General features: G+C 40.7%; 1 protein-coding gene across 1 annotated transcript in view; it reads right to left on the bottom strand.

Moving 5' to 3' along the window:
- The window catches only part of PALMD (palmdelphin), a 185,464-nt gene that overhangs the window by 30,527 nt on the left and 141,208 nt on the right, over positions 1–13,729 (bottom strand). Inside the window, exon 6 of the mRNA XM_078644283.1 lies at positions 10,137–10,250. Within this exon, the coding sequence (XP_078500409.1) occupies positions 10,137–10,250 (114 nt within the window). The remainder of the gene's footprint in view (positions 1–10,136; positions 10,251–13,729) is intronic.

Raw genomic sequence — 13,729 nt, 5'->3', positions numbered from 1 at the left:
ACATTTTATCCATTTAATCCAGGTAAATGTTCTACTTTTTAAGCCCGTCCCTTTCAGACTGGGGGGCGTGTTTTTGCTTGTTGTTCACATCCTAGAAAACACGCCCCTAATCTGAAAAGGACGGGCCTTATACACAAATGGCGAGCCCTCGAGCGCTTGTTTTTTTAAATTTCCTGTTGTGTTTTACTTTGCTTCTGGCCCCCTCCCAGTGTTCGCATTTCCTTTGCTCCTGCCCCCCTCATGTTGTCAAAGCGACTTTCATCCCTATCACTTCCCCCTCTCCTACTTCCCCTCCCACCTCCCAAACAGCATTAAGCCGCGAAGACTTGAAGGGAATCCGCTCCCCGCCATGGTCTCCCACCCGCTCCCTTTCCGCCGGTGTGAGGGCTGTGCGCGGCCCCTCCCCCGGCCTGTGCTGTGCACACTGCTTTCCTCTCTCCGGAGAGGTTAGTGGAGGGTTACCGGGGCAGAAAGGAAGCAGGGCAGACCATGGCTCTCTTCCTGCCGCACGGGCTGCTCTGGAGCCTCCGGGTGAGCTTAAACCGACCCAGACCCGGGGGGGAGCAGGGGCTGCCTGCCGCTGCCACCTGGAGGATGCACCGGAGCAGAAACTACAGCAGCGGCGAGTGCGCCACGGAGGAGAGGTCCAACACCACCATGGGAAAAAAAACATGGAAAAACAGCACATTTGCTCCTAGTATCAAAATTGACCCCCCCATACATTTTAACGCTTTACTTTAACAGTGTTATCAGCGAGGGTCTGCTTGTGTGATTTTGAACCTTAGATTTTCCATTCTTCGGTCATTGAGTACTAGGTCGCTGTTCCCGCACAAACTCCAAAAGCAAGGCAACCTTGCACCAACAACGCGACTCGCTTGCTAGAGGGCCTTTCATTATTACAGTTGCTTATTCAAGAACATTAATGGGCAACCAAACCCACTCCCATAGGTGTAAACCATGTCGCTTCATCACACTTAGAACTCGTGTTTTTACACCAGGCTGATCCATAGCAGATTTTCAAGATAACTACTGACTGCGCGCTCCTATCTGAGAACTCTGTGTGTGTGTGTGTGTGTGTGGCTCTGTGTGTGTGTGGCTCTGTGTGTGTGGCTCTGTGTGTGTATGGCTCTGTGTGTGTGTGGCTGTGTGTGTGTGTGTGTGTGTGACTCTGATTGTGTCTGTGGCTCTGTGTGTGTGTGTGTGTGTGTGGCTGTGTGTGTGTGGTTGTGTGTGTGTATGTGTGTGTGGCTGTGTGTGTGTGTGTGTGTGTGTGTGGGGCTCTGTGTGTGTGTATGTGTGGCTCTCTGTGTGTGGGTGTGGTGCAAATGCAATAGGTCTCGTATTTGCGAGAGATTAAGCTATTGGTACTGTAAATGACAATGCCATTTATTTATCTGTTTTCAAAACCAACACATTAATAAAAAGTTTGTCATTTACAATGCCAATAGCTCTAACTTTTCCGAAGGCGAGACCGTAGCATTGCAAATGCTTGTTAAGTATTGTTATGAAAATAAAATGGTTCCCCTCTCCTGGAAGGGAAGTATAATAGTCCCACTGTTCAAGAAAGGAGACCGAGATTTTCCTCAAAATTATCGTCAGATTGTGCTTCTTGATGCGGTGGGTAAAGTATTCCCTAAATGCCTTTTGACCCAACTTAGCAATTGGATGGATGCCACTAAAATTTTACCATTGGATCAAACTGGGTTTAGAACAAAACACGGAACAATTGATAATTGAAGTACCCTACAGGTAATAAATGAAAAATATGTTGAAATTAGAGAAGGAAGGGTGTATACAGCTTTTATGGACTTCTTCAAAGCATTTGACAAAGCAGGTCATCCTTTGCTGTGGAGTAAGCTTTTAAATTTGGGTGTGCCGGGCACCCTTTTGAAGTTAGTTCGTGCCCTCCATATTGATACTTGGTGTAGAGTCTTAACAGGAGGGGAAAGAGGTCTTTCACAAGCTATTTCTACCGCAAATGGTTTAAAACAAGGATGTTTATTTGCTCCCCTGCTTTTCACATTATATGTCTCAGATCTCCATCACTATTGACCCCAAAGTGAGGGCATTGCCCCAGTAATTGGGGGAAACCCGATTGTGTGTCTACTCTATGCAGACAGAGAAAAACCAAAGGGGATGATGGATGGAGCGTTGACAATACAAACACTCACCCCCAGTCAACTGATCTGGGTTTAATCCATCACCGTTCTTTAGCTCACTCCGCCACCCCAGTTCAGACATGGCCATATGCAAATCAGTCTGACCCTGTGCCTCATGGGAACAGTCCAGCCCGAACTGCCAAGCCATGTCTTCCCTGGACCGGAATCAAGCTTCCCAGGACCGGTTTCTGGCATTACAGCCGTCTTCAGCCGGGCTTGCTTGAATCCAGTGGCAAAGTGAGCAAGGGACTCACGTCTGAGCATACCCTGCCAACTTAGGGCGAACAAAGAAAAACCAAAGGGGATGATGGACGGAGCGTTGACAATACAAACACTCACCCCCAGTCAACTGATCTGGGTTTAATCCATCACCGTTCTTTAGCTCACTCCGCCACCCCAGTTCAGACATGGCCATATGCAAATCAGTCTGACCCTGTGCCTCATGGGAAAAGTCCAGCCCGAACTGCCAAGCCATGTCTTCCCTGGACCGGAATCAAGCTTCCCAGGACCGGTTTCTGGCATTACAGCCGTCTTCAGCCGGGCTTGCTTGAATCCAGTGGCAAAGTGAGCAAGGGACTCACGTCTGAGCATACCCTGCCAACTTAGGGCAAACAAAGAAAAACCAAAGGGGATGATGGACGGAGCGTTGACAATACAAACACTCACCCCCAGTCAACTGATCTGGGTTTAATCCATCACCGTTCTTTAGCTCACTCTGCCACCCCATTCTCTCTACTCTATGCAGACAACATAATAATTTGGGATCTAACGCCTAGGGGATTAAATAGTCATCTGCAGGCACGCCATAAATTTGCTGAGGCTCACCATTTAAAGATTAATATATCAAAAAGTAAAATTATGTGTATTCATGGAAGAAAGAAGCTGAAGTATGGAAATTTGTATGGTCTGTAGGTGGCTTAAAATAGGAACTTGTAAAATCATATAACTTTTCCGGAAAAATAGTGTGTGGCAAACCTTAGTGATAAAGCCCACATAGAAAAGACATATTGTACTTTTATTGGATGTGTTTAGTGCAAAACTTCCTGCTTCCCTGCTGTATGGTAAGGAATTGATCGATGTAGAGAAATGGGGATTTTTAAATGCAACGAAAGGCTGAATTTTAAGATGTTTAGCCTCAGTGAATTCGGCATGTTAGAGAAGTACCTGGCACAGGGTCTCTCGGGAATAGTGCATTGGGTCTTAGGTTTGGTAAAGGGTGATTTTGGTAAACTAAGAACTCTACTTCGAAAAATATTTTCACAATATTTAAAAGAACTGTCATTAATTTTAGAAATTTTAGAACTGTGATTGATTTGCTGCAATTAGATCAGTCCCTGCTCTTTACCTCATCACCATATCAATTAAGGGCCACCCTGAGACAGGCCACTTGGGAAACAAGTTTCCCTAGTGCTAGAAAAGTGTGCCCTCTGAAGATGGGTATCCATCTGGTCAGTGATTCCTGCATGATCAATAAAGTCCAGGCATATATTTCTTGGAACTTGCCACATGGTGTGCGCCATTTTTAGTTATTATTGAGGCAGGGATTACTCCCTTTAAATCCTTTATTGTCCAACTGGTATGGTTCATCACCAATTGGTAATTTGTGCAATAATGGCCTGCAAGATGTTAATCATGTATATTTGCCCAGCATTACTATTGTGTCAGTGAAAATGGTTGAGACCATTATGTCTACAGCTATTTATTCTTTCAGCCTCAGTCATAGAATTTTTAACATTTTTAAGTGTTTTTTAAACATGTACTAAGGCTCATTAGGTATGGAGGGGTAGCTGCTAATACTTGCTTTTTTTCTATGTTATTTTTACCTCCTACCCTTTTCCACTGAGGGCATGAAGGATATTTGTCATAATTTTGTACTGTATAGTATATTGCTATATTTTAATCTACAGATTTTTTTATAATCTTGTATTCCGCTTAGGAGTCGCTGATGCCTTGTCGGGAAGGAACATTTTCTGTGTTCATTTTATTATCAAAATGGAATCATTACTATTGTGTTGTTGGTTTCTCAGTTTATGTTGACCTCCATGGAGGTCTGTAATCATAAAAAATAAAATTAATTTGAACTGAGAGGTCATGCTAATTTCTGCAAAACTGTACTTTTTTAACTACTTTTAACAGGTACTGCCCAACCTATTGCGAGGTGGCAATACTGGTAAACAAGTGCATTTTTTTTACTCTTTTCACCTCTGTGCCAGAATTTTTTTTAAACTATCTGCATTGGACTGTTTGAACACATGCACTCCTTTTTTTCTCTCTTTTTTCACTCATGCAAAATACACATTTTTTGGTCATTTTCATAACTATGTTTAGTTGCAAGCCCTAACATAATAGCCTGATAATATGAAAAAGGTGGCAATATATTCCAATGCTATATTTTCAAATGTGTTCAATATTTTGCTGCATTTCTCATGTGGATAAAACTAAATCCCAGATCACTAAGTAAAGAAATACTGCCCTGAATGTCTTGAGTTCAGCAATATCAATGTGTATATGTTTGGTTAGGAAAATAGTGGGCACTATTAATTGTGTACTAGTAGCATAGGCCACTAAATTTGGACAGAGTCACTCTTTAAGGTGGGTACAGTTGATTTGATGACAAAGATCAAAATTGGCACTACAGGGCAAGGATAAAAAACTATGGGCCTCGTTATTACGATGCCGGCTAGACGAGCGTCTGACCGGCATCATAGCAGAAACGGGACAACATGACAAAGAGTCTGTAGTCCCGCTACCGTTATTTGGATGCAACCACCTTCATGGCGGTAGAAACATGTATTTTCCTATTGCAGCTTGTGCTGCGGAATCTGCCACATGATGCATGGATGTTTAGGGGGCACCACAGGTGCACATTAGGGCCCATTGCAGAGGGCAAAGGGGACAGAGCCCTGATAGGGGCCCCAAAAGACCATTTCCTCCAGCCTTTTCATTGCGGAATAACCAACATGAAAAGGCTGTTGGAAAGGTGTATGAAAAATCCCCAAAGCAGTGCCTGAGCAGGTACTATCTCCAGTTTGGGGATTACGATCCACCCACCACCCAGAGGCGGAGCGAATTCCCCTGCAGGCATCCGTCGGACCCCCTGTATCCTAATACAGTGGTCGGACAGATGCCTCAGATGTTAAGCAGGCCGCCACCGATGAGCTGTCGGATGGCCTTCCACCCGCCATCGTAATGAGCCACCATATATTTTATATTTCTATATAACCTAAGGAATACCACATCCTATTTGGACCTTGGTTTGCAGAACTAATATTACAGGCTATGAAACTTTTGAAGCCCAGATAACTTGTTTAGAATCTTTTTGTTTATAATGTTCTTTGTTTAGTACACTGCATCCTTTATTGTTTCTGTTTATTGTCTACCACATTATGTATGTAATAAAAAAGTGTGATTTTTATTTAACATTTGTATATTTTCATTTTACTGCTGTGAAATTATTTTTCTCCAATTGATGGAGGGATACACATTTGATTTGTATTTGTTTGCTATTTTAAAGCGATGTGACACACATTAGGCTTGCATCATGATATAAAAACTGCAAAAGTATATATGTGTTGCACTAAGGCCTTATTAGCGTATGACAGAAGAGCTGAGCATCTATAATCAAAAATGTTCTTACTGGAGTTGAAACAAAACAATTATTATTCTTCCACAATACAGTTTCACCTGAAATCAGCACTTTGGTCCATGAAGGTAACATGGGAAGACGTCAAAATAAGCACTGGGTGAGAGAACTGATAGCCAGAGGAGGACACACATTATTTTTGTGCACACTCAAAATCTCAAATAACATTTCTGTTGTAACAATTATACTTTTATGGCCGCAATCATTTGGGAGACAACCTCATCCCAGTCCTGTAAATCATGCACTCTCAACATATGTTTATCCACACCTTTATTTTTACTTTCTTGATCAAATTATGTAATATTATTTGAATTCCATTACAAATGATACCTAATATAATTCATCCACTGGAACATCACATTAATATATCAGTGCCCCTAAAGCATTTCAAGATATAAACCTCTCACTTTACAAACTGGTATAAAGTTCTAACTCACTCTTGGTTTCCTTCTTATTAGAATTTGGTACCTAATTTGTTATTATCTCCTTGCATCTTCCAGCACGAGTTAGTCATTGATTGTTTCCTGTGGGCTTTCTTTAATCTCTTTTATATCAGAAAATGAACTTTATTCATGCTACTCAATATAAAACTTTCAATAGTCGTTTTTTATGTTCTTGTTGGATATTATCTGTCTGTATGTCTTTAATTCCTTTACTTTAAACTCATAAACATTATTGTTCAGGTTCAACTTTAGTTTGAATAACTTTTCTTCTATGTATTTCACTCTTAATACTTACCAAAACGTCTATATAAAATGAATATTAAAATTCTAATTAGTGTTTTATGATATGCTGTGTAAAACCGGCTTAGTAATGAAAATAATTATTATTGATAATACATATTGTATTGTGTCATTTTTCTTCTTTACCCAGGATTCAAAAACCTCAATCTTTATTGTTCAAAATCTTCATTCATTGTCAACACTGTTTACAATTTTGCTTTTACATCCATGACCCAAACTCTTTCACGTCAGTTAATTACCTTTTAATCAAAACCTTTTCTGTCATTTTACTCTACTATCCTTTACACATGGGAATCCTCAATAAGATAATATAGATAAAACATCTTAAATCCTGTCTGTCATTGAGTACTCTTTGATCGTGTGTTTCATCTAAAAGAACTCACTTCCTACTCAATGATTTTTCCATGAAATTACCTCTTCTAGGGTCTCTTTTCACAATCGCCAGTATCTAGAATTTCCGTTGTTACAACTGATCTCATTTATTAACATATTTCTTAACAGATGATGTTAGAAATAAACACATGGATATTTTATTCAATTAACATATTTATTTGTATCACACAGTGCATACTGCTTCAATTATATTTTGCATTGATGGGCAAGGACAAGAAGACAATTGTGAAAGATTGCCAATGTGTGGATGTGATGACAGCACCACTTTTTAACATGCATGGATGTTTCTGGGGACTATGGTCGAAAATAGAAATAGACATATCCCATGCTTTTTAATATTTAGGTGCAAGACAGACACATTCAATTGTATGTTACATAAAATGCATATACTTTTCTATTGAGAATAAATAATATGTGTTGATATATTTGATTGATATGTTTCACAGGGAAATGTTATCCAAAGAAGCAATGTGTTCTTGTTAATGAGTTATAAACCTCGTTCACCTGCTACGGTATTTTGAAGACAATGGCATAGCCATTTAACCTGGAGAGCTCAATGCAATTGCACATTTTGAAACAATACAATTACTGTATGTGACTATGTAATATATCATACCTCAGAATTCTTTCTTACATTCCTAAAAATCATCTTCTGGTGATACACAAGAAGCTACACATTTGCCTACAACTGTTCCACCTTAGGAAAATGCTGCTGAGACTAATATTTGGCAGAATGTTATGTTGTATTATGTTAATATTATTTGCTTTAGTGCCCGTCTCACCCGGGGGCATATCGGCGCTGTTGCGGATCCTGACAGGAGGTGCAGACCAGGGAAAATTAGTATAAGTAGGCTTTCAGTAATGTCCTGAATTTGCTGTATGTGGGAGTCTCCCGGAGGGGTATGGGTAATTTATTCCAGTACTCTGGAGCGAGATAGGAGAAGGCCTATCCCCTGGTGCGAATTTGATGGATTCGGGGCACACACAGAACGGCTTGGGTACTGGATCTGAGAATGCGGCTAGGGATGAAAGTCGGCAATTTATTTTGGAGATAGCGTGGGCCTTTGCCTCTTAGAGCGTTATAAGTGAGGTAACATTTTAAAACTGGAGCGCTTATTCCCAGGTAGCAAATGCAGTTCTTTCAGCAGAGGCGCAGAAGAAGTACCTGCAGGACGGTTCAGTATAGGTCTGGCTGCTGTGTTCTGGACCACCTGGAGCTTGGTGAGCAAGGTATCACTAACTTCAGCCAGTAGACCATTTTCATGATCCAGTCTGCTTATCACCGTTGCCTTAACCAGAGTTCTATGAACATTCGTGGGGAGAAGAGGGAAAATAATGCGCAAAAGGCGCATATTGTAGTTGCAGGCACTAGTAGTAGTTGCAATCTGATCTTTCATTGTTGAAGCTTGATCTAGTTTTATCCCTAGATTTTTTTGCCATTTGTTTGAGCATGGTGATAGCACCCAATTGGTGAGACCACCAGTCGTCCGACCAGATGGCTAAGGCTTTTCCAAGCAGCATAATCTCATTTTTTTCTGGGTTTAACTGGAGGCAGCTCTCAGTCATCCAATTGGAGATTGCTAGTATTCCTGCCAAAAAAGTTTTTTCTCCAAATCCAGATCTTGGCTCATAGTAAACATCAGCTGAGTATCATCAATGTATGATGTGATCTCAAAGCCGAAATGCCCTGAGATCTTTGCTAGCAGGGCCATATAAATATTGAACAAAGTGGAACTCAGAATCGCTGTCAGTACTTTTAATTATGCCCTGAATTTAGGTGTAGAAAGACAGGATTGGCAATTCACATGCAGAGTAACCAATTTTCTAGATAGGACCCCAAACTAGTAAACGCTTCACTGTCTCTTCACTTGGTATCTGCAATGTATTTTAGAGTGGTGTTCTATGAAATCTCTTTCCATGTTTTACAATCATTAATCTAATTTTAATGTATCTGGTATTCATATTGAGGCTTGAATAGCATCATTTTTAGTTTCTGTAATGTATGTAATGTGGGGCAGGCCCATGAACAATGATCCAGCATTGTTATCAAGTTATTTTATGGCTGCTGTTTACAAATGTGAAATTGAGTCACCAGGAGACTTTGGGGCATATGTACCAAAAAAGAGTTTTGCAATTCTCAAATTGCAATTTTTAGGGATTCGGAATTTGAGAATCGCAAAATGCAATGTATGTAGGCTTTGCAAAAAAATGTGCAAATCCTACATATTCCTTAATTACCGACTCGCAAATTGCGAATTGCAATTAAGATATACCTTCCAATTCATTCCTATGGGCCTTTAAGCCCATAGGAATGAGACAGTTGCTATTTGCGATTACCAAATGGCTAATTGCAATTTGCAAATGCAACTTCAAGGGTGCAAGGGTGCCAATAGGACATTCGTTTGCATCCCTGAAATATACATGTGTGCACATGTTGCACACATACATGCCCTAAGGGCATGTACGTGCACCGGCATGTATGTGCGCCATATGGCACTTTGAAAAAAGCAAATAAGTGCTTTTTTCTAGAAAATCGCAAATTACCACCAACTTGAAGTTGGTGGTAATTTGCGATTCCTTAAGGCCAAATAGCAAATTTCTGGTGCTTCTAGAATTGCATTTAAGGAATCGCTGTTTGCAATTCCTTAATTGCATACGCAAAATAGAGAATCGAAAATGTTGCGATTCTCTATTTTGCAATTGCCTTTTGGGATGATACATCCCAAAAGCCTTTTTGCCATTTGCAACCGGGCAGATTCTGAGAATCGGCCCGTTTGCAAAGAGGAAAAAGGCTTGATACATATGGCCCTTAGAGACTTACAAAAATATAACAATCTGTGCAAGTCACCACCTAGCCTGATTGGTATCTGTTTATGCATTACATTCTTGATTATATGAATATCTTGATGTTGTTTGCTTCATGATTTTACGTAATTTGCAGTAAACTATAAACTTAAATTGAATACCACTGCCAATATAGTTAGTGCAAACTATACATATAGTTGGCAAGTATAACTAATCCTAGTGCTTTCACTTCATTTGTGCTGCAGGCCGCTGAGAAGAATACAACAGTAACCCTGAAACTCCTCAATAAATCTAAATTTCTTCTAATTATATCTTGCAGAACTACAAATAATTCTCTTAAAAGATATTGTTTTAAGAAAATCCAGAAAATGCCATCATTAGGATGAACAGTACCTTTCCTATTTTGCTCATCATCGTGTTCTTCTTCATGTGCTACCCTCTTATGCATGGAAGGTCTGTAGGACCTGGGAAGGTCAGGTATATTGGAATATATGTAATTCACAGAATCTGGGAAAACAAAAAGCAGAGAGACAGACTTTATTCAGTTTATTTTCATTTTTTTGTGAAATTATACAATGAGTGGCATCTTCCATGAAACACATCTTCTCAGTGGGCACTGATTGTCTTAGAAAACGTAGACCATGACTTGGGCCCAACAGAGATAGACATGTAAATAAGAGTCTCAATTGCTGACCTCAAGGGTTGCCCCCTTCTCATACAAGAACCATATAAACATGAAGTGCTAATATTGACAATTAGAAAATTTAGATGAACCACTTACGTTTAAGAGGTGATATAACAGGAGTACTACTTTACATATTCCAAAATGCCTTATGAGTAGGCCCCATTAAGCTTACAGTTAAAAACAAGAACTACAGGTTGAATCATTGCATCCTTCTAAAACTATATGAAGCAACTGCTATTCATGAGGCAAAATTAATCCTACCTATTTAGCTGCATTACAAACCCAAAGGATATCTCATATGGGCCTTTCTCAAAGTATTCATGAATTCTTCATACCTTTTACCTTTTATTGCTAATTAGAATGCCCAACTTTGGACCTTTTGAACTCTGCAGTTTATTCTGAGAATACTTAGAGCCTCCTTATTTCTGTGGACTCTTAGCCAGTCAAGGTTCCTCGCTTGTGCCACACAGAAGTACAGATTAGCGCGGGGACAAACCGTTGGTGTAACCAGGCGCTTTATAAAACGATAAAATAAAATAAATAAATGTGTCCCTGTATCCCTAGTCCCACTCTTGCATGTGAAGTGTCTAGCTCAACAACTCCTTATTTGTAGCCTGATTTACAATTTTGCAGACATGACAGTGTTGCTTCTTTACAAGTGGCATAGGATATAATGCACTAGTAAGGAGGCTCTCCGAAATGTGGCTTCTGTAAATTCCACTTTGTGGAAACATCCCGAAGATAAGTCTCAATTTACTGATCTTCACGCACCAAAATCCCCTATTCTCTCTACTCATTTTCCACTATTCTCAGCATCATTGACACTGTTTACCACTCTAACATAGTCCTGGCTCTTGCATACTTTAGCATCATGGACAAAACCTCTTGTTCTCATACGTCTTTAATTTTTTGTTTTCAGTCTTGTGTTGCTCTTTCCACCAACCCCTCTGTGAAGTGGTGTTCCCCAAGGCTCCATACTTGGGGATCACCTGTGCTCATACTACAATAAATCCCCAGGGCACATAATTTCTTACTTTGGTTTTCCCATATCATCCTTCCAAGAAGGGCCATAAAACACACCCTTCCACCATTACAATGTTAAATGTTAATGTTTAACATTTCTGGACATTTCTGGATGTTAGAAACTGGCTGGCACTGAGTTCTGTAATATTCAATATCATCTGCTTCCTAGATACATCCTTCCCCACTACTCTTTCCCCTCTGCACAGGTGGCATTCCAGCACACACAACCTGCTTCCACCTCCTTACGTTGCTCAGTCACTCTGACGCTCCCTCTACTAGGTTCACTTCCGTTCCTCTTGGCCTTCTTCATTGACATCTCATCCCAATTCATTCAAAGGTACTTCCTCCATTGATATATTTGAAAGAGAGCTCAAATTACATTTCCTGGCACTAGCATGACCAGCTTTTTTTCCCAATCCCTCTACTCCGTACGTACCCACTATATGTAAGTAAATCTATACATTTCTATATGTTGTTTGTTTATACTGTATGCATTTTGAAATAATCAAGTCTTATCTACCACCATGTGTTCTTCATCTGTTATCTTTTCTTATGGATCACACTATGTCACTGTAAACAGCAAATATTAGAAGTGCTACTTAATTGTATTATTAAATGTGATAAATATATATATATATATTTGCTGAAATATCGTTTTATTTTGATCATCGTAACCAAAGGAATGCAAACAACTGAATGTACTTAACCCTTTAGGAAAGAGTGGGAGCATGATGAACTGAAATGTGGAAGATGTAAAGAATAGCATTTTTTCTCAGTCACCGTCATGAAGGGAATGGAGGTGATGTGGAGGGAGCAAACAGGGTTCAATGAATGGACAGATGATGGTACTACAAGCTATCAAAGGTAACAGAGTAAGGCTAATTTGTGAACATTTGGTCAGATTAGTGTTTTAACACATTTGTCAGTTTTCTATATTCACTTACATAATAAATAGGAAGTGCAAAAAGAACAATTGATGGAAAGAATGCAGAACAATGTCATACATTCACCCAAGTACAGAGATCTGGGCGTAAATCCATCGTTTTTTTTCTCACCATGCCATTCCAGTTTGGACCCAGCCATATGCAAATCATCCTTGATCCTGCGCCCAATGGGAACAGTCCAGCCCCAACAGCCAGGCCAGGTCCTCCCTGGACAGTAAACAAGCATCCTAGGACCTGTTTCAGGCGTTCAGCCCTCTTCAGCCAGGATATCTTGACTACAGTGGCATGGAGAGCACAGGACCCACGTCTGGGCATACCCGTCCCACTCGTGGTGACAAATGCAAAAAGAACAATTGATGGACAGAGTGCAGAAACCGGTCCCAGAATGCTTGTTTCCGGTTCAGGGAAGACCTGGCTTGGCAGTTCGGGCTGGACTGTTCCCATGAGGCACAGGGTCAAGCCTCGTGGCCCATAGAAATGAATGGGAAAGTTATTCTCAATTTGCGATTCGCAATTTGCTAATCGCAAATTGAGGATGATTTCAAGGGTGCAAGGGTGTCCAAAGGACACCCTGTTGCACCCCTGAAATATGCATGGGTGCACATGTGGCGCACATACATTCCCTAAGGGCATGTATGAGCGTCACATGGTACTTTGAAAAATGCAAAAATGTGCATTTTTCAAGGAATTCGCAACTCCAGGGACATTTTGCGTTTTTTTTAGCTTCATACATTGCATTTAAGGAATCGCACAATTTGCGATTCCTTAAATGCAATTGCAAAATAAGGAATCACAAATTTTGAGATTCCTTGTTTTGCACCAGATTTTGTTTTATACATACCATTTAGCAAATTCGCATTCGCAAATGCCGAAATTCTGCGAATTTCGACCTTTGCGAATGCGAATTTGCTTGATACATATGGCCCGTAGTGTGCTAAAGAACGATGATGGATTCAACCCAGATCTGTGACTGGGGGTGAGTGTCTGAAAAGTTTCAGCACTCCGTCCATCATCTCCTTGTGTTTGCTTTGTTCACCCTAAGTTGGTAGGGTATGCCCAGACGTGGGTCCCTTGCTCACTTTGCCACTGGATTCATGCTAGCCTGGCTGATGAGCGCTGTTAGCCCGAAACCGGTCCCAGGATGCTTGTTTCCGGTTCGGGGAAGACCTGGCTTGGCAGTTCGGGCTGGACTGTTCCCATGAGGCACAGGGTCAAGACTGATTTGCATATAGCTGGGTCTGAACTGAGGTGGCAAAGTGAGCTGAAGAATGATGATGGATTCAACCCAGATCTGTGACTGAGGGTGAGTGTCTGAAAAGGTTCATCGCTCCGTC

Source organism: Lissotriton helveticus, chromosome 1_1 (assembly GCF_964261635.1).
Source record: "Lissotriton helveticus chromosome 1_1, aLisHel1.1, whole genome shotgun sequence".
NCBI classification, from domain to species: domain Eukaryota; kingdom Metazoa; phylum Chordata; class Amphibia; order Caudata; family Salamandridae; genus Lissotriton; species Lissotriton helveticus.
Note: the sequence above shows the minus strand (reverse complement) of the source record. Positions and strands in the feature narration are given on the sequence as shown.